The sequence below is a fragment of the Cloeon dipterum genome, chromosome 4, assembly GCF_949628265.1.
Source record: "Cloeon dipterum chromosome 4, ieCloDipt1.1, whole genome shotgun sequence".
NCBI lineage: Eukaryota > Metazoa > Arthropoda > Insecta > Ephemeroptera > Baetidae > Cloeon > Cloeon dipterum.
In genome coordinates, this window is record NC_088789.1 from 28,469,926 (window position 1) to 28,487,593 (window position 17,668).

At 39.8% G+C, this 17,668-nt stretch overlaps 5 protein-coding genes across 7 annotated transcripts; all 5 read left to right on the top strand.

Moving 5' to 3' along the window:
• The first annotated feature begins 535 nt into the window (after nt 1-535).
• Nucleotides 536-2,552, top strand: LOC135942879 (uncharacterized). Its single transcript, XM_065489220.1, has 2 exons — nt 536-737; nt 877-2,552. The coding sequence occupies exons 1-2, from the start codon at nt 609-611 to the stop codon at nt 1,927-1,929; spliced, it is 1,182 nt and encodes a 393-aa protein (XP_065345292.1). The 5' UTR covers nt 536-608; the 3' UTR covers nt 1,930-2,552.
• Nucleotides 2,553-3,527: 975 nt separating this feature from the next.
• On the top strand, nt 3,528-6,883 carry LOC135943640 (uncharacterized). 2 transcript variants are annotated; one of them, XM_065490284.1, is made up of 5 exons: nt 3,528-3,629; nt 3,691-3,925; nt 4,993-5,126; nt 5,183-5,393; nt 5,720-6,883. In XM_065490284.1, the coding sequence occupies exons 2-5, from the start codon at nt 3,710-3,712 to the stop codon at nt 6,746-6,748; spliced, it is 1,590 nt and encodes a 529-aa protein (XP_065346356.1). In that variant the 5' UTR covers nt 3,528-3,629; nt 3,691-3,709; the 3' UTR covers nt 6,749-6,883. The 2 variants fall into 2 exon arrangements, with proteins under 2 accessions (XP_065346356.1, XP_065346357.1); XM_065490285.1 differs by having other exon boundaries at nt 3,574-3,633.
• Nucleotides 6,884-7,062: 179 nt separating this feature from the next.
• LOC135943641 (BTB/POZ domain-containing protein 2-like) lies at nt 7,063-10,916 on the top strand. Of its 2 annotated transcripts, XM_065490287.1 has the most exons (5): nt 7,063-7,618; nt 7,686-7,925; nt 8,437-8,570; nt 8,632-8,842; nt 9,190-10,916. In XM_065490287.1, the coding sequence occupies exons 2-5, from the start codon at nt 7,776-7,778 to the stop codon at nt 10,210-10,212; spliced, it is 1,518 nt and encodes a 505-aa protein (XP_065346359.1). In that variant the 5' UTR covers nt 7,063-7,618; nt 7,686-7,775; the 3' UTR covers nt 10,213-10,916. The 2 variants fall into 2 exon arrangements, with proteins under 2 accessions (XP_065346359.1, XP_065346358.1); XM_065490286.1 differs by having other exon boundaries at nt 7,063-7,925.
• Nucleotides 10,917-11,017: 101 nt separating this feature from the next.
• On the top strand, nt 11,018-14,013 carry LOC135942929 (uncharacterized). The gene is made up of 4 exons (XM_065489283.1): nt 11,018-11,414; nt 11,935-12,068; nt 12,123-12,333; nt 12,693-14,013. Exons 1-4 carry the CDS (start codon nt 11,265-11,267, stop codon nt 13,731-13,733), a joined length of 1,536 nt encoding a protein of 511 aa, XP_065345355.1. The 5' UTR covers nt 11,018-11,264; the 3' UTR covers nt 13,734-14,013.
• Nucleotides 14,014-14,811: 798 nt separating this feature from the next.
• On the top strand, nt 14,812-17,490 carry LOC135942741 (uncharacterized). The gene is made up of 5 exons (XM_065489021.1): nt 14,812-14,842; nt 14,905-15,136; nt 15,660-15,793; nt 15,852-16,062; nt 16,376-17,490. Exons 2-5 carry the CDS (start codon nt 14,924-14,926, stop codon nt 17,369-17,371), a joined length of 1,554 nt encoding a protein of 517 aa, XP_065345093.1. The 5' UTR covers nt 14,812-14,842; nt 14,905-14,923; the 3' UTR covers nt 17,372-17,490.
• Nucleotides 17,491-17,668: the final 178 nt, after the last annotated feature.

Consider the following 17,668-nt stretch of genomic DNA (forward strand, 5'->3'; position numbering starts at 1 on the left):
GACATAAAAAATGTTTAAACCTCATTTTAAAATTAAATTGTGGTTTTTGCACCCTGAATATCAAGATTTTTTTAATTGTGCGGATTTTATCATTGTTTATCGTTCAATTCACATAATCAAAAGGGGCTTTGACCCTATTTTGATTGAAAATAATTATTTTCAATATTCAAGGCAGTGGTTGGAGCACTGTTAAATTAACTGAATGTTTTTGGTGTCGTTTCATGATTTTTTCAGTTCTGACTTGATCTTATATTTGTCTCACTTCCGTTAAGTAATAATTTTCTAAAAAATGGAATTTTAACAATAAAATACCTCTATATGTTGTGATTTACAGACGTTTCTATGCCACAAATTGATCGTTCGGAGGCTCTCCCCAAATTTCGACGCGAATCTCGATGAACCTGACGGTGGTTCCCTTTCTTTGTCCATTGACAACCTGGATCCTGACATTTTCGCTGAAATTTTGAAGTATATATGACTCACTTTTCAATCAAAAAATGCTTTATTTTAATTTGATTGAAATTTTAAGGTTTGCATACACGGAAAAGCTAAATGTTGAGGAGCTACAGGACGTTTTTGCAGTCTACGAGTTTGCCAATTTGTACAACATGGACGTCGTCAAGAGGCAATGCAACAAGCTGTTTATGGTCAAGATGAACAATGACAATGTTTGGGATTTGCTAACTTTCATGGAGAAGCAGCCGCCGGATGTGGATTTGGAGCGCTGTTTGAGCTTGGTGAGTGTCACGAATAAATTTTCACAGCAGGGGAAAAATGTAAAAAATTCATTTCTTGAATTTCTTGCGCAAGAAATTAGTAAAAATAAAGCAAATTTAATGCCACACTGCTCTTCATTGTCCTAATTTCTGTTTCCAGTGTCTTTCCACGAGCGACATTGGTTTTCTGAATACGCCCAAGTTCCTCGACTGCAGCCTCAAAGTGCTGGAATTCATCTTGGGCCAGGAGGAGCTGCCTGTCGCTGAAGTGCATTTGGCTGAATCCGTGATTCGTTGGGCCAAACACAAGGAGCCGGAACTGACTCCGGAAAAGTCGATAGAGCTTCTTGGCCCGTGCTTGGGGAAAATCCGCTTTTTGTGCCTGACTCCGGCCGAGTTCACCGAAGTCGTCGCCCTCAGCGGATTGCTGCTCCAAGAGGACTGTTTCTCCATTCTGATCAACATCATTTCTTCTGGAAACAAAGCGATGCCTCTACCAGATTACATTTGCAAATTGGCCACTCCCAGGATGAGCCTGGAATATATGGAACTTGAGACAGATTCGTCCACGCCTTCCTCGGAGGAACAGCGAGAAAGTTCAACGTCTCCTCCAAAAAAAGTGGAGCCCAGTGCAGCAGCTGCTGTGGAGACAAATCCAACAAAAACAAATGAGGTCGAGAATAAGAAGGCTCCTTCGACGTCTACGAAGCCTGATTTTTTGCTTGTTTGCCGTGATGCTGATCCCAATCATGAACCCAAAATGTTATCAATTAGTAAAGATCCAGGAGAGATTAAAGTCAACATCGAAGTGTCAAAAGCAGTAGGTATCAAAGGAGTTAGGATCACGTCCCAATCGACTCCAGATAAGTGCGAGCCTGGCAATTACCAGGAGGCCATGTTTGTCAGACTGCTGAAAGTCACCGACAAAAAGAAGTCGCAGTGTGCCTATATGGCCTACACTCAAAATGCTCCAAATGGACAAAACAAACATTTTGATGTGATGTTCAAGAAACCCTTTTGGTTGGAAGCAAGAAAGGTGTACATATTGGAGGTGGTTTTGCGCAAGTCAGGAAATTACATGCTTTACACTCGACCGAGTTCGGTTTCTGTCGACGATTGCCACGTCAAGTTTAAGGTGAATGAATCTAAAAAAAGCACACATGGCGCTGACCCAATTGAAGCCATATTTTTCAAAATCAAGGAGCGCACATAGACTGAAAAAAAAACTAAAATTTCGTGTTTGTTTCTCATCGCTTTTGTTTAACAAAGCAATTATTTTTTTCCATCATGTCAAAGAGAGGATGTGATAAATTAAGAGGACCGTATTCTAAAATTAATAATTAGATCACCCAACTAACTCTTGGCTCGTGTCATCTGATTTCAATGAAATTTGTTACTTGTGTTGCCCTATTAGTGATCCTTTGTTGAAACCTAAATTTAAGGGCAAAATCTCCGAAATCGCCTATTTTATAGGGGCTCAAAGTTTGAGTTTTTTTTTCGTGTGATTAATGACAGCTGTGAAACTTTTGGTACAAATTAAAACTTGAAAGGTCTGGGTTTGGAACTCACCTCCAGCCTTCAGAAAGAGCTTTTGAGCCTAATTTAAACGCTCGCCTTCTGTAGTTCCACCAGAAACCCAAATCTGAACTCGTTGCCGATGTATCTTTTGCGCCATTTGTTCGTTTTTCAAATATTTTACACTATTTCTGAAATTTCTGTGATCGCTGGAAACGTTCAATATTAATGCTCAAAGAAATACATGTTTTTGATTTGTTGTATGGTAGCAAATTTGTAACATTCTTGTCATGAAGAAAATGCTGAATAAAATTAAATCGATTACTAAAAATATTTATTCTTCCTACAAGCCATATTCACTTTGAAATAAATTAAAATATTATTTTGTGTCTTTAAAACACGACTTCTGTTGCCATTTCTTGCATGATTTGAATTTGAATTTTATGTATTTAAGAATAAACAAGTGGCAATAGCGCCGCTTGGCTCTCCGGGCGGCCGATGGGCGCTTCCTGCCTGCCCTTTGGGCACTTCTGGTCCGTCGACCGGCAAAACCACAAAACGGATCTCAGGTCACGTGACCTGAGGAAGTTCGCAGAAGGGCAAGGATGAAAAGCCGCGGCCAATTATCGACAACTTTGCTCGAAATTAATTAAAAAAAGCAATAAAAACCGCCCTCGGAACGGATCTCAGGTCGTGGAACCCTGAAAAAGGTCGTTTGGGCATATCAGGTAAGAGTCGGAAAAATTGCCAGCCAGATGAGGCGTCGTGGTCGACGATGCGATGAACGGTCGAATTTAAATAGAAAGAAAACCATTTTCGGGTGTGCACTTCACGTGTGGCGAAGGCGAAAAAATCGTAAAAAATGAAATTTAATTTTTCTATGGGCGCGAAAAATCTGAAAATCGGTTTCCAGACCGGCGTTGGACATACACGTGCGATGGAACAGATTAAAACCTATAGTAAGTCCTCTTGCGTAAAAAATGGCGAATTTTGGGATTTCCCATGTTATTCTTATGGAGAAAGTGCAAAAATCACGTTTTTCAAAGTTAAAAAACATAATCCTCGTAGGATTTTGAACGGATCGTCTCGTATTTGGTTTCAAAATGTTCCCAGATAAATTTCGCGTTTTTTCCCCGATCACGATCATGAGAAAAATTTATAATGCCTCTTCTCCCCGCATAATTAAACTTTGAAACTGTGCTCAGTGTTCAGTCTCGCGCCAACAGCGAATGTGTAGTGGAGCGAACGATCTGAAGAGGACGCACGCTACCAGCACCATGCGTGTTTATTGTCCAACTAACCGCACCCACTGCCACTGGTTGCTCCTTTAGATTCTGGTACTCAACCAAAGTTTCGAGTTGTTACCTTTAAAATTCGCAGCTTCAGATAACAATGCGCGTATGTATGATTCACATTATCACTTTTTTTACACGCCTTACCTTTTTGATTTGCATTGCAGTGTCAGACAAGGACCCTGCATGTTGTTGTTGTCAGCGATTAGGGAGGCTCTAGACAAATTCTCCACTGTCGGCATCGGCAATATGTCGAGCGCGGAGGAAATCGAAATCGCCGAAACAACGGACTGCAACTGGCGCAGCGGAAAGACTTTGATGGATCAGCTGTGGTTCATGTACGAAAAGCAGTTGGGCGTCGATCTCAAAATCGCTGTTGCCAGTGACGACAAGCGAATTAAGGTAAATTATTACATATTCTTTAGAATTTTTGTTTTGGTGCATGGGTCCTGGGTTTTAGACCAAAATTGCTGGAGGGGTTGCCACATTTAGTCCTGTGTCGCTCCTTAAAATGTCCGGCCAAAATTCCAAGAATTGTCGTTTTTACAGGGGTTTAAAATTTGCCACTAACTAAAATAATTGTGTTTTTTAAGTTTTTTCTAGGCAAATGATGCAACTTTTGTTCTGATTAAAAAATGCAGTTTTAAATCTTCTTTATTTTAAGCCCAACATTATGGCCATTTTTGTAGGTCAAAGGTCATGGCCATAAAAAAGTGAGGTCAAACGTTTAAAAAAATTAGCATAATCCATTTTGAGCATTTGAAAGAGCTAAAATGTTCCTCATTCAATGAGGAATGATATATTAAAAAATTATGTTACGTTTTAACCCCATTTTTGAGCTAATAGCGTTAAAAAACGGGAAATTTTAACCGCCCTGACAATCAGGGTGCCTTGCAATGCGAGTAGTTTTGCCCCAATTTCGGTAAAATTCGATCCAACCGTGGTCTATCATGGATATTTAATACTTCTGAGGTGTAAGAAACCCATTCCTTCCAGCTGGGTTCCGCAGGGGTGGTTTTTGGGGGTAAATTAAACGAGATTGATGTTTTTATAATTATTATCAGAAACTCATATCTACCGTTGATGTTTGTGCAAATGGCTCCCTTCATTCTATGCATTAAAAATAAATTTTTGCACCCTGATTTTTTTTAATTATTCCATTTTTGTGTGTGGATTTCGTTGTTTGTTCATTTCCCGTAAATACAAGTTAATAAGCGGCTTTGACCCAAACTTGATTGAAAATAATTTATATTGTCTTTTTTAAGGGTGTGTTTGGAATTTGGAAGGCTGTTAAATTACCTGAGTATTTTTGGCCTCGTTTCATATATTTTTTGCCACGAAAAATTCAATTCTGGACTGGATTTTATTGTAAATCACCTCCTCCCCCACTTCATCCTTAAGTCATTAATTGAGTTGTGGGTTAAATCGGAAGATAAACAGTAAAATACCTCTTCCGTTGTGATTTACAGACGTATCAATGCCACAAAATGATTGTGCGGAGGCTCACCGCAGCGTTCGACCTGACTCTGAATGAATCTGGCGATGGCTTCCTTTCTTTGGACATTGGCAACCTGGACCCGAACATTTTCGCTGTGATTTTGACGTATGGTTTTCTTTTCATTCCAACTAAATGGCATTTTATTTTATTCAACATTTTAGGTATGCATACACCGACAAGCTAGATTTTGAGAACATGGACATGAAGGACGTTATTGCAGTCCACAAGGTTGCAAGTTTGTACCAAATGGACGCCATCAGGCAGCAATGCAACAAGACGTTTTTGATCAAGATGAACAAAAACAATGTTTGGGATCTCTTAACTTTCTTGGAGGAGCAGTCAGACGTGGATTTGGAGCGCTGTTTGAGCTCGGTGAGTATCAGGATTACTAATAATGTACTTTTTTACCAAATGCAGGGCAGTTTTTTTCAATTTTTATCAGTTTCTTGCAGTCAATGTTTGAACCGTTGTATTCAATTACTTGCTCATGAACTCTGCTTGAAAATTTGAAGGAGAAAATAAGAATTTTCAAGACAAAATTTTGCATATTAGAGGAAATTTTGGCCAGTCTGACTCAAATTCTAGATTTGCACAAGGGAAAAATGGAAAAAAATTAATTCCTTGCGGAAGAAATAAAAATTGAGTGGTGAAAAAACGGGTGGTAAGCAAATGCAACCCTAATTATTGCTGTTTTATAGTTTCTTTCCATGAGCGTCACTGGTTGTCTGGATTCGCCCAATTTCCTCGACTGTGGCCTAAAAGTTCTGGAATTCATCGTGGGCCAGGAGGAGCTGCCTGTCGCTGAAGTGAATTTGATCGAATCCGTGATCCGTTGGGCCAAACACAAGGAGCCGGAACTGACTCCGGAAAAGTCAAAAGATCTTCTTGGCCCGTGCTTGGGGAAACTCCGCTTTTTGTGCCTGACTCCGGCCGAGTTTTCAGAGGTAGTCGCCCCGAGCGGATTGCTGCCACAAGACGACTGTCTCTCCATTTTGGTCAACATCATTTCTGGAAACAAAGCGATGCCTCTGCCTGACCACATTTGCAAACTGGACACTCCCAGGATCAAACTGCAAGATGAGCCACTGGAGCCAAATTCGCCCACCCCTTCCTCGGAGGAGCAGCTAGAAAATCCGACATTTCCTGCAAAAGTGGAGCCCAGTGCAGCTCCTGTGGAGACATACCCAACAAGTGAGGCTTCTTCGACGTCTGAGGAAATCGACTGTTTGCTGGTTCGCCGTCCTGCCGATCCCAAGTTCCAGCTGACAATGTTTTCGCTTGAAGCACCTGGAGAGATTGGTGTTAACATCGAAGTGTCGAAATCAGCAATTTTGACCGGAGTTAGGATCACATCTCAAGTGACTCCAGTTGGGTGCGAGCCTGGCAATTACCAGGAGGACATGTACGTAAGTGTGATGGCAATCTCCAACGGAAAGCAGTCGCAGTGTGCCTTTCAGTCCTACGGTCTAAAAGCTCAGAATGGACAAAACAAGTATTTTGATGTGATGTTCAAACATCCATGTATGTTGCAAGAAAAAAAGGTGTACTTACTGAAAGTGGTTTTGCGCAAGCCAGGAATGTACATGTTTAACAAACGGCTAAAATCAGTTTCTGTTGATGGTTACCAGGTCAAGTTTAGTGTGGTTGGATGTAAAAAAGACACAAATGATGCTGACCCAATTCAAGCAATATTTTTAGTGGATTTTGATAAGGCATTGTGTGCTTAAGAACAATGGATAATTAAAATTAAATATATACTTAGTGCACTTACACTAAAAAAATGCTCAAAAATCATTTATTTTTTATCTCATTTTTCCATCATGTCAAAGAGGTACAATAATGGTAATGTGAGTGGCGAGGAGCCGTGCTTATTTGTTTCAGTTTTCGTCTGATTTACTACTTGTAGCATTTGAAGTATCAGTAAATTAAGATCAATTTTAAGACCGAAATAACACTATAAAATTATTGCGGGGATGTCGTTCAGCGGAATCAAATAATGTGAATTCCTTTTGGTAGTTGGTTTATTGAACTTTATAATTTAGACTTGGACTGAAATTTAATTTTACAGCAATTATAATTATGCAAACAGCTTTTCAATAATATAACAATAGGCGGCTCCTGGAATGTATGTAGATTTAAGAAAAAACCAGTGCGGGCGGCCGATGGGCTGTTCGCGCCTGCCCTTTGGCCACTGGTCCGTTGAGGCGGCGGAGGAATGGAGCAATAGACTTTATGAACGACGGCGCCGGCAAAACCGCAAAGAAACAGAATCAATGCCCTAAATCCTTATGAGATTTTTTTCTCTCTGTATAATTCTCCTTTGAAATGTGCTCAGTGTTAGAATTGCGCCAAGAACAAATGTACGAATTACGAATGTAGTGGAGCGAGGCATCTGAAGAGGACGCACGCTACCATAAATGCATGTGCGTTTATTTTCCTACAGGAGAGTAGTTCGTTATTGTTAGTCCTACCCTACCGCACGCGCACAGGTCGGGTCGCACGGTCGCACGCACTACTCACTTCTTGCTTTTCAACCTCTACTTTCAAGGCACAAGTTACCTTACTGAAACTCATCTTCGTCAGCTTCAGACAGCAATGTGCGTATGATTGTTCACATTATCTATCTTTTAAAACCCTCTAACCTTTTTGATTTGCATTTTGCAGAGTCGGAATTGAGCCCTGCAGGTTTTAGTCAGCTATTTGCATTGAGGCACTCTACTCGAAAAATTCCACAAATTGTTCGCTGCCGGCAAGATGTCTGTCGAGGAGGAATTCGAAACCGTCAAAATATCTGACTGCGACTGGCGCAGCGGAAAGACTTTGATGGATCAGTTGTGGTTCATGTACGAAAAGCAGCTAGGCGTCGATCTCAAAATCGCTGTTATTAGTGACGGCAATAAAAAGGTATTCTTTATTAAATTTTTGCAAAAAGATATTAGGTGCATGGGTTTTTGGATTTAGATGAAATTTGCTGCAAGGTTGGCTTTTGTTGATATGAATTTGCGAATATTATTCCCTTCATTCATTACATTAAAATTTTAATAAACTTAATATTGCGATTTTTCCACCCTGAACTTCGAGATTTTTTAAATTGCGCCATTTTGTGCAATATTCTTTCATCATTGTTTATCGTTCATTTTACATACAAATTAAAAGCGGATTTACCCATTTTCGATTGAAAATAGTTAATTTAGACTTCTTTAAGCCCAGTGGTTGGAGGGCTGTTGAATTAACTTGGTTAGAACTGACAATGAGGTTTTTTTTTGGTGTCGTTTTTCATAAATTTTTCGCCACAAGAAATTCTATTCTGCTGGACTTTATTTTATCTCACTTCCTCATAAGTCATGATTTTCAAATTATTGTTGAAAAATTCAAACTTTCACGAAATAAAACACCTTTTTGTTGTGATTTACAGACGTTTCAATGCCACAAAATGATCATTCGGAGGCTTACCCCAGTATTCGACAGGACTCTCAATGATCCTGGCGATGTTTTCCTTCCTTTGGACATTGGCAACCTAGACCCTGACATTTTCGCTGAGATTTTGAAGTATGATTCACTTTTTAGTCCAATACATGGCTATTTATTTTCATTTGATTCAATTTTTTAGGTATGCATACACCGACAAGCTAGATTTTAAGAACATGGACATGAAGGACGTTATTGCCGTCTACAAGGTGGCAAGTGCGTACCAAATGGACGCCATCAGGCAGCAATGCAACAAGGCGTTTTTGGTCAAGATGAACGAAAAAAATGTTTGGTATCTGCTATCTTTCATGGAGGAGCAGTCAGACGTGGATTTGGAGCGCTGTTTGAGCTTGGTGAGTATGAGGATCGCAAAAAATGCACTTTTATTACAAAATGCAGTGCAGTTCTTTTCAATTTTTATCAGTTTCTTACAGTCAATGTTTGAACCGTTATTTTCAATAACTTGCTCATGAACTCTGCTTGAAAAATTATTAGAGAAATTGAAGAAGAAAATGACAATTTTAAAGACAAATTTTTGCATATTAGAGGAAATTTTGGCCAGTCTGACTCAAATTCTAGATTTGCACAAGGGAATAATGGAAAAAAAATTCATTTCTTGCGCAAGAAATTGGTAAAATTTTAGTGGTGGAAAAAAACGGGAGCTTATAAGCAACTGAACCCTAATTATTGCTGTTTATAGTTTCTTTCCGTGAGCTTCAATGATTGTCTGAAATCGCCCAAGTTCCGCAACTGCAGCCTCAAAGTTCTGGAATTCATCGTGGGCCAGGAGGAGCTGCCTGTCGCTGAAGTGAATTTGATCGAATCCGTGATCCGTTGGGCCAAACACAAGGATCCTGAACTGACTCCAGAAAAGTCGATAGAGCTTCTTGGCCTGTGCTTGGGGAAAATCCGCTTTTTGTGCTTGACTCCTGCCGAGTTTACCGAGGTCGTCGCCCTGAGCGGATTGCTGCTCCAAGAGGACTGTTTCTCCATTTTGGTCAACTTGGTTTCTGGAAACAAAGCGATGCCTCTGCCTGACCACATTTGCAAACTGGACACTCCCAGGATCAAACTGCAAGATGAGCCACTAGAGCCAAATTCGCCCACCCCTTTCTCGGAGGAGCAGCTAGAAAATCCGACATTTCCTGCAAAAGTGGAGCCCAGTGCAGCTCTTGTGGAGACAAACCCAACAAGTGAGGATGAGAATAAGAAGGCTGCTTCGACGTCTGGGGAAATTGATTATTTGCTAGTTCACCGTCCTGCCGATCCCAAGTTTCACCTGACAATGTTCTCGCTTGAAGCACCGGGAGCGATTAATGTTAATATCGAAGTGTCAAAATCAGCAATTTTGACCGGTGTTAGGATCACATCTCAAGTGACTCCAGTTGGGTGCGAGCCAGGCAATTACCAGGAGGACATGTACATAAGTGTGATGGCAATCTCCAACGGATTGATGTCGCACTATGTCTATCAGAAGTACGCTCGAACCGCTCAGAATGGACAAAACAAGTATTTTGATGTGATGTTCAAACATCCATGTATGTTGCAAGAAAAAAAGGTGTACTTACTGAAAGTGGTTTTGCGCAAGCCAGGAATGTACATGTTTAACAAACGGCTGAATTCGGTTTCTGTTGACGGTTACCTAGTCAAGTTTAATGTGGGGGGATCTAACAAAAGCACACATGGCGCTGACCCGATTCAAGCAATATTTTTTAGACGATAATGATAAAAAGGAATTGTGTGCTTAAGATCAATTAATCATTAAAATGAAATATACATTTAGTGCACGTACAATAAAAAATGCTCAAAAATCATTTATTTTTTATCTCATTTTTCCATCATGTCAAAGAGGTCCAATAATGGTGATGTGAGTGGCGAGGAGCCGTGCTTATTTGTTTCAGTTTTCGTCTAATTTACTACTTACTCGTGGCATTTGAAGAATCAGTAAATTAAGATCAATTTAAGACTCAAATAACACAATACAATTGTATTGCAGGGGTGTCGTTCAGCGGAATCAAATAATGTGAATTCCTTTTGGTGGTTGGTTTATTGAACTCCATAATTTTGAATTGGACTGAAATTTAATTTAACAACAATTATAAATATGCAAACAGCTTCTCAATAATAGTATAACAATAGACGGCTACTGGAATTTATGTAGATTTAAGAATAAACAAGTACGGGCGGCCGATGTGCGGTTCGCGCCTGCCCTTTGGCCACTGGTCCGTTGAGGCGGCGGAGGAATGGACCAAAAGACTTAATGAACGACGGCGCCGGCAAAACCGCAAAGAAACAGAATCAATGCCCTAAATCCTTATGAGATTGTTCTTTCTGTATAATTCTCTTTTGAAATGTGCTCAAGTGTCAGAATCGCGCCAAGAACGAATGTACGAATTACGAATGTAGTGGAGCGAGGGATCTCAAGAGGACGCACGCTACCATAAATGCATGCGCGTTTATTTTCCTACAGGAGAGTAGTTCCTTATTGTTAGTCCTACCCTACCGCACGCGCACAGGTCGGGTCACTGGTTGCTTTTCTCGACTCAGGTGCTCAACCTCTAGTTTCAAGGCACAAGTTACCTTACTGAAACTCATCTTCGTCAGCTTCAGACAGCAATGTGCGTATGATTGTTCACATTATCTCTCTTTTAAAACCCTCTAACCTTTTTGATTTGCATTTTGCAGAGTCGGAATTGTGCCCTGCAGGTTTTTGTCAGCTATTTGCATTGAGGCACTCTACTCGAAAAATTCCACAAATTGTTCGCTGCCGGCGAGATGTCTGTCGATGAGGAATTCGAAACCGTCAAAATATCTGACTGCGACTGGCGCTGCGGAAAGACTTTGATGGATCAGTTGTGGTTCATGTACGAAAAGCAGCTAGGCGTCGATCTCAAAATCGCTGTTATTAGTGACGGCAATAAAAAGGTATTATTTATTGGATTTTTTAAAAAAAATATTTATGCGCATGGGTTTTTTGATTTAGATGAAATTTGCTGCAAGGTTTGCTTTTGTTGATATTTATTTGTGTATATTACCCCCTTCATTCATTACATTAAATTTACATTAAACTTAATAATGCGATTTTCCACCCTGAACTTCGAGATTTTTTAAATTACGCCATTTTGTGCAATATTTCTTTCATCATTGTTTATCAGGTTTATCATTAATTTTGCATATACAAAATAAAGAGCGGATTTGACCCAATTTTCATTGAAAAGTTAATTTAGACTTTTTTAAGCCCAGCGGTTGGAGGGCTGTTGAATTAACTTGGTTAGAACTGAGACAATGAGGGTTTTTTGGTGTCGTTTTCGCATATTTTTCACCACGAGTAATTCAATTCAGGACTTTATTTTATCTCACTTCCTCAAGTCATAATTTTCAGTTGAATTGTGGGTAAAATTGGAATTTTAACAATGAAATACCTCATCTTTGTTGTGATTTACAGACGTATCAATGCCACAAAATGATCGTGCGGAGGCTCACCGCAGTGTTCGACCTGACTCTGAATGAATCTGGCGATGGCTTCCTTTCTTTGGACATTGGCAACCTGGACCCGAACATTTTCGCTGTGATTTTGACGTATGATTCACTTTTCAGTCCAATACATGGCATTTTATTTGATTCCATTTTTAGGTATGCATACACCGACAAGCTAGATTTTGAAAACATGGACATGGAGGACGTTATTGCAGTCCACAAGGTGGCAAGTTTGTACCAAATGGACGCCATCAGGCAGCAATGCAACAAGATGTTTTTGGTCAAAATGAACAAAAGCAATGTTTGGGATTTGCTCACTTTCATTGAGGAGCAGCCGAATGTGGATTTGGAGCGCTGTTTGAGCTCGGTGAGTACTTAATTTTCATCCTTTATCAGTGCTGAAAAAAACCACATTAAAAAAATTCAATAATTTTCACCAGTTTCTTGCAGGCAAAATGTTTTGTTCTTTATTTAACAATAATTATTTCAAAATTTGCTAATGGTCGCGAGTTGAAAAATTGTCGGAGATAAATTTTTGGAGAAATTGAGGCAGAAAATAGAAAAAAAATTGCACAGTAGATGAAATGAAACTCAATCAGCAAATTTAGGTTTTTCACAGAGATAAAGTGAAAAAAATTCATTTCTTTGTCTTGCACAAGAAATTGGTAAAATCAGGTGGTAATCATATGCAAATCTGCTCTTCATTATCCTAATTGCTGTTAAAAGTTTCTTTCCATGAGCGTCACTGGTTGTCTGGATTCGCGCAACTTCCTCAACTGCAGCCTCAAAGTGCTGGAATTCGTCTTGGGCCAGGAGGAGCTGCCTGTCGCTGAAGTGAATTTGATCGAATCCGTGATTCGATGGGCCAAACACAAGGAGCCGGAACTGACTCCGGAAAAATCGAAAGAGCTTCTTGGCCCGTGCTTGGGGAAAATCCGCTTTTTGTGCCTGACTCCTGCCGAGTTTTCAGAGGTAGTCGCTCCGAGCGGATTGCTGCCCCAAGACGACTGTCTCTCCATTTTGGTCAACTTGGTTTCTGGAAACCACCCGATGCCTCTGCCTGACCACATTTGCAAACTGGAAACTCCCAGGACCAAACTGCCAGATGAGCCACTTGAGCCAAATTCGCCCACCCCTTCCTCGGAGGAGCAGCTAGAAAATCCGACATTTCCTGCAAAAGTGGAGCCCAGTGCAGCTCCTGTGGTGACAAACCCAACAAGTGAGGATGAGAATAAGAATGCTGCTTCATCAACGTCTGGGGAAATTGATTATTTGCTAGTTCGCCGTCCTGCTGATCCCAAGTTCCAGCTGAAACTTTTTTCGCTGCAAGCCCCAGCAACGATTAGTGTTTACATCAAAGTGTCAAAATCAGCAAGATTCGGAGGTGTAAGGATTGCGTCTCAAGAGACCCCTGCTGGGTGCGAGCCTGGCACTTACAAGGAGGACATGTTTGTACATGCGTTCTCAATCGCCAGCAATGATGAAATCACGAATACCCCAATTAAATTACGAGCTGCGTTTATAACCTTTGCTCGAGAGGTAGAAAATGGACCAAATAAATATTTTGATGTGATGTTCAAGACACCATGTATCTTGGAAGCAAACCAGGAGTACACTTTGCAGTTAACTTTCCGCAAACCAGGACAGTACCTGTTCAGTAAAAGGCTTGATGCTGTTACTATTAATGGCTACACATTCAACTTTAGTCTGGTTAAACCCAGCGCACATGGTGCAGACCCAATTGAAGCTATTTTCCTTGCGGTTTGATCACAAGAATACCTATGAGATGTAAGTTGAAAAACTTTCTTAATGACTGAATTTTGTTCAAATAATATACAGACTGAACAAATGAAAATATACAACAATTCTATATTTTATTAGAATTTTTTAAAGAATATTTTAAGTAAACTCAGTGAACCAATAAAAAATATTGCAGCTCAATCCTACAGTATTATTTATATCCGTTTTAATATAAAAATTGATAAAATTGATTGCAACAATATGTTACTCCTGAGGGCAATCATAAAAAATGGAAGGAATGCTGGGCAAATAAGGAAAAATGAAAATTAATATAAATCACACAACACTCTATACACATTTTATTTAATTTAAATTGCATGCGAAAGCTGTGTACTTATATCGAGGACTCACACTTCTCGCTCTCTGATGGGAAGAATCAATGTAATGACCTATCCTAGCGAGAAGTGTGAGTCTGCCATAATATTATTTTTCTTTTTAAATTCATAATATAGGCCTTATATTCCTTGCAAATTTACTTTTAATAAGTTTCTTGAAAACATAAGTCCTAAATATTTCTTAAATATATTTTTCATAAGTTTATTGATTAGCCAAATATTTTCGATTGAAAAAAATGTAAGAACGGAGAAAAAGCATTTTTAGGTTTTGTGCAAAAAATGCTATCCAATTAAATTGATCAAAATTTGGACCGACGAGAATTCATCACTATCTTCCGAATGGGTGCATGGTTCGCGCCGCCTGCCTTTATTTAGGGCACTGGTCCGTCGAGGTGGCAGCGGCGGAACTGACCTAAAGGCTCTCGTTTTAAGTGACGGCGCCGGCATTCGGCAAAACCACACAGAAACAGAATCAATAATGCCCCACATATTCTAAAAATACTGTTCTTCCTGCATAATTCCTAACTTTGATAATTATGTGCTCCGCGCCGTGTTGTACTCGCGCCAAGAGCGAATAGCGAATGTTGGAATTTAGTGGAGCGAGTGATCTGAAGAGGACGCACGCTACCAGCTCCATGCGCGTTTATCGTCCACCGCACTCATTGGTTTCTTCTTTAGATTCTGGTACTCGACCAAAAAATCGAGTTACCTTACAACTCGCAGCTTCAGATAACAATGCGCGTATGATTATTCTCATTTTATCACTCTTTTAAAACCTCTCACAGATTTGCTTTGCATTGCAGAGTCAGAAAAGGACCCTGCATGTTGTTGTTGTCAGCAATTAGGGAGGCTCTAGACAAATTCTCCACTGTCGGCATCGGCAATATGTCGAGCGCGGAGGAAATCGAAATCGCCGAAACAACGGACTGCAACTGGCGCAGCGGAAAGACTTTGATGGATCAGCTGTGGTTCATGTACGAAAAGGAGCTGGGCGTCGATCTCAAAATCGCTGTTGTCAGTGACGACAAGCAAAAGGTATTATTTATTGAAGTTTTGCAAAAAAATATTTTTGCGCATGGGTTTTCGGATTTAGATGAAATTTGGGAAATTTGCTGCAAGGTTGGCTTTTGTTGATATGAATTTGCGTATATTATTCCCTTCATTCATTACATTAAAATTACAATAAACTTAATAATGCGATTTTTCCACCCTGAAATTCGAGATTTTTTAAATTGCGCCATTTTGTGCAATATTCTTTCATCATTGTTTAACGTTCATTTTACATACAAATTAAAGAGCGGATTTACCCAATTTCGATTGAAAATAGTTAATTTAGACTTTTTTAAGCCCAGCGGTTGGAGGACTGTTGAATTAACTTGGTTAGAACTGACAATAAGGGGTTTTTTGGTGTCGTTTTCATATATTTTTCGCCACGAGAAATTCAATCTGGACTTTATTTTATCTCACTTCCTTAAGTCATAATTTTCAAATGATTGTGGGTAAAATTGGTAAAATTTGAATTTTAATAAAATAAAACTCCTCTTTGTTGTGATTTCAGACGTTTCAATGCCACAAAACGATCATTCGGAGGCTTACCCCAAAATTCGACGCGACTCTCAATGAATCTGGCGATGGCTTCCTTTCTTTGGACATTTGCAACCTGGACCCGGACATTTTTGCTATGATTTTGAAGTATGATTCACTTTCCAGTCCAATAAATAGCTTTATTTTAATTTGATTCAATTTTTAGGTATGCATATACCGACAAGCTAGATTTTGAGTACATGGACATGAAGGACGTTATTGCAGTCCACAAGGTGGCAAGTTTGTACCAAATGGACGCCATCAGGCAGCAATGCAACAAGACGTTTTTGGTCAAAATTAACAAAAACAATGTTTGGGATCTGCTAACTCTCTTGGAGGAGCAGCCGGATGTGGATTTGGAGCGCTGTTTGAACTCTGTGAGTATTTTTGCTCTTCATCAGAGTTAAAAAAACACATTAAAAATAGTAATTTTTTAACATTTACCAGTTTCTTGCAGCAGGCAATATTTTGCACTTTCAATTTTCTATCTGCTTGCTAATGACGGCGACTTAAAAAATTGTCACACAGAGAAATTGAGACAATAAAAATTAGCAATTTTAGAGGCCAAAATTTTAGGATTTTCGCGTGGAGGGAAAAATTAATTTCTTGCGCAAGAAATTGGTAAAATTTTAGTGGTGAAAAAAACGGGAGATTATAAGGGAACTGAACCCTAATTTTTGCTGTTTTTAGTTTATTTCCGTGAGCGTTAATGGTTTACTGAATTCGCCCAAGTTCCTCGACTGCAGCCTCAAAGTGCTGGAATTCATTTTGGGCCAGAAGGAGCTGCCTGTCGCTGAGGTAAAATTGGTCAAATCAGTGATTCGATGGGCCAAACACAAGGAGCCGGAACTAACTCCTGAAAAATCGAAAGAGCTTCTTGGCCCGTGCTTGGGGAAACTCCGCTTTTTGTGCCTGACTCCGGCCGAGTTTTCCGAGTTAGTCGCCTCGAGCGGATTGCTGCCCCAAGACGACTGTCTCTCCATTTTGGTCAACATCATTTCTTCTGGAAACAAAGCGATGCCTCTGCCTGACCACATTTGCAAACTGGACACTCCCAGGATCAAACTTCCAGATGAGCCACTTGAGCCAAATTCGCCCACCCCTTCCTCGGAGGAGCAGCTAGAAAATCCGACATTTCCTGCAAAAGTGGAGCCCAATGCAGCTCCTGTGGACACAAACCCAACAAGTGAGGATGAGAATAAGAAGGCTGCATCGACGTCTGGGGAAATTGATTATTTGCTAGTTCGCCGTCCTGCTGATCCCAGGTTCCAGCTGACGATGTTTTTGCTGCAAGCGCCAGCAATGATTGGTGTTAACATCGAAGTGTCAAAAACGGCATTCATCAAAGGTGTTAGGATTGCGTCCCAAAACACTGGCACTTACAAGGAGGAAATGTTCATTGAAATCAAGTGTGCCCCAAATGGAAAACGAGTTGTGTATCATTTCTTGTCTCATGAGGTAGGAAACGCATCAAATAACTATTTTGATGTGATGTTTAGGAAACCATGCATGTTGGAAGCAAACCAGAAGTACTTAATGACTGTTTGTTTCCGCAAATCTGGACAGTACCTGTTCAGTAAAAGGTTTGATTCTGTTATTATTAAGGGTTACACATTTAAGTTTAGCGTGGTTGACCCCAGCGCACATGGTGCAGACCCAATTCAAGCCATTTTCCTTGCCTTTTGATCACAAGAATGCTCGTCAGATTTAATTTTAAAAATTATTTTATAAACTGAATTTTGTTCGAATGGACTGATCAAATGAGCTCACAATCAATAAAAATCATTGCAATAATTTAATAAAGGCAATCTAATCCTAAATTACAATATAATACCTGTATATATTAGTGGATTTAAAAAAATATCACACGCATGGAACTCATCGAACGAATAAAATAAAATAATATTAATTTAAATTGCATGCGAAAGCCGTGTACTTATAACATTATTTTTCTTTTAAAATTCAACTGCCTTCCAATCCTTG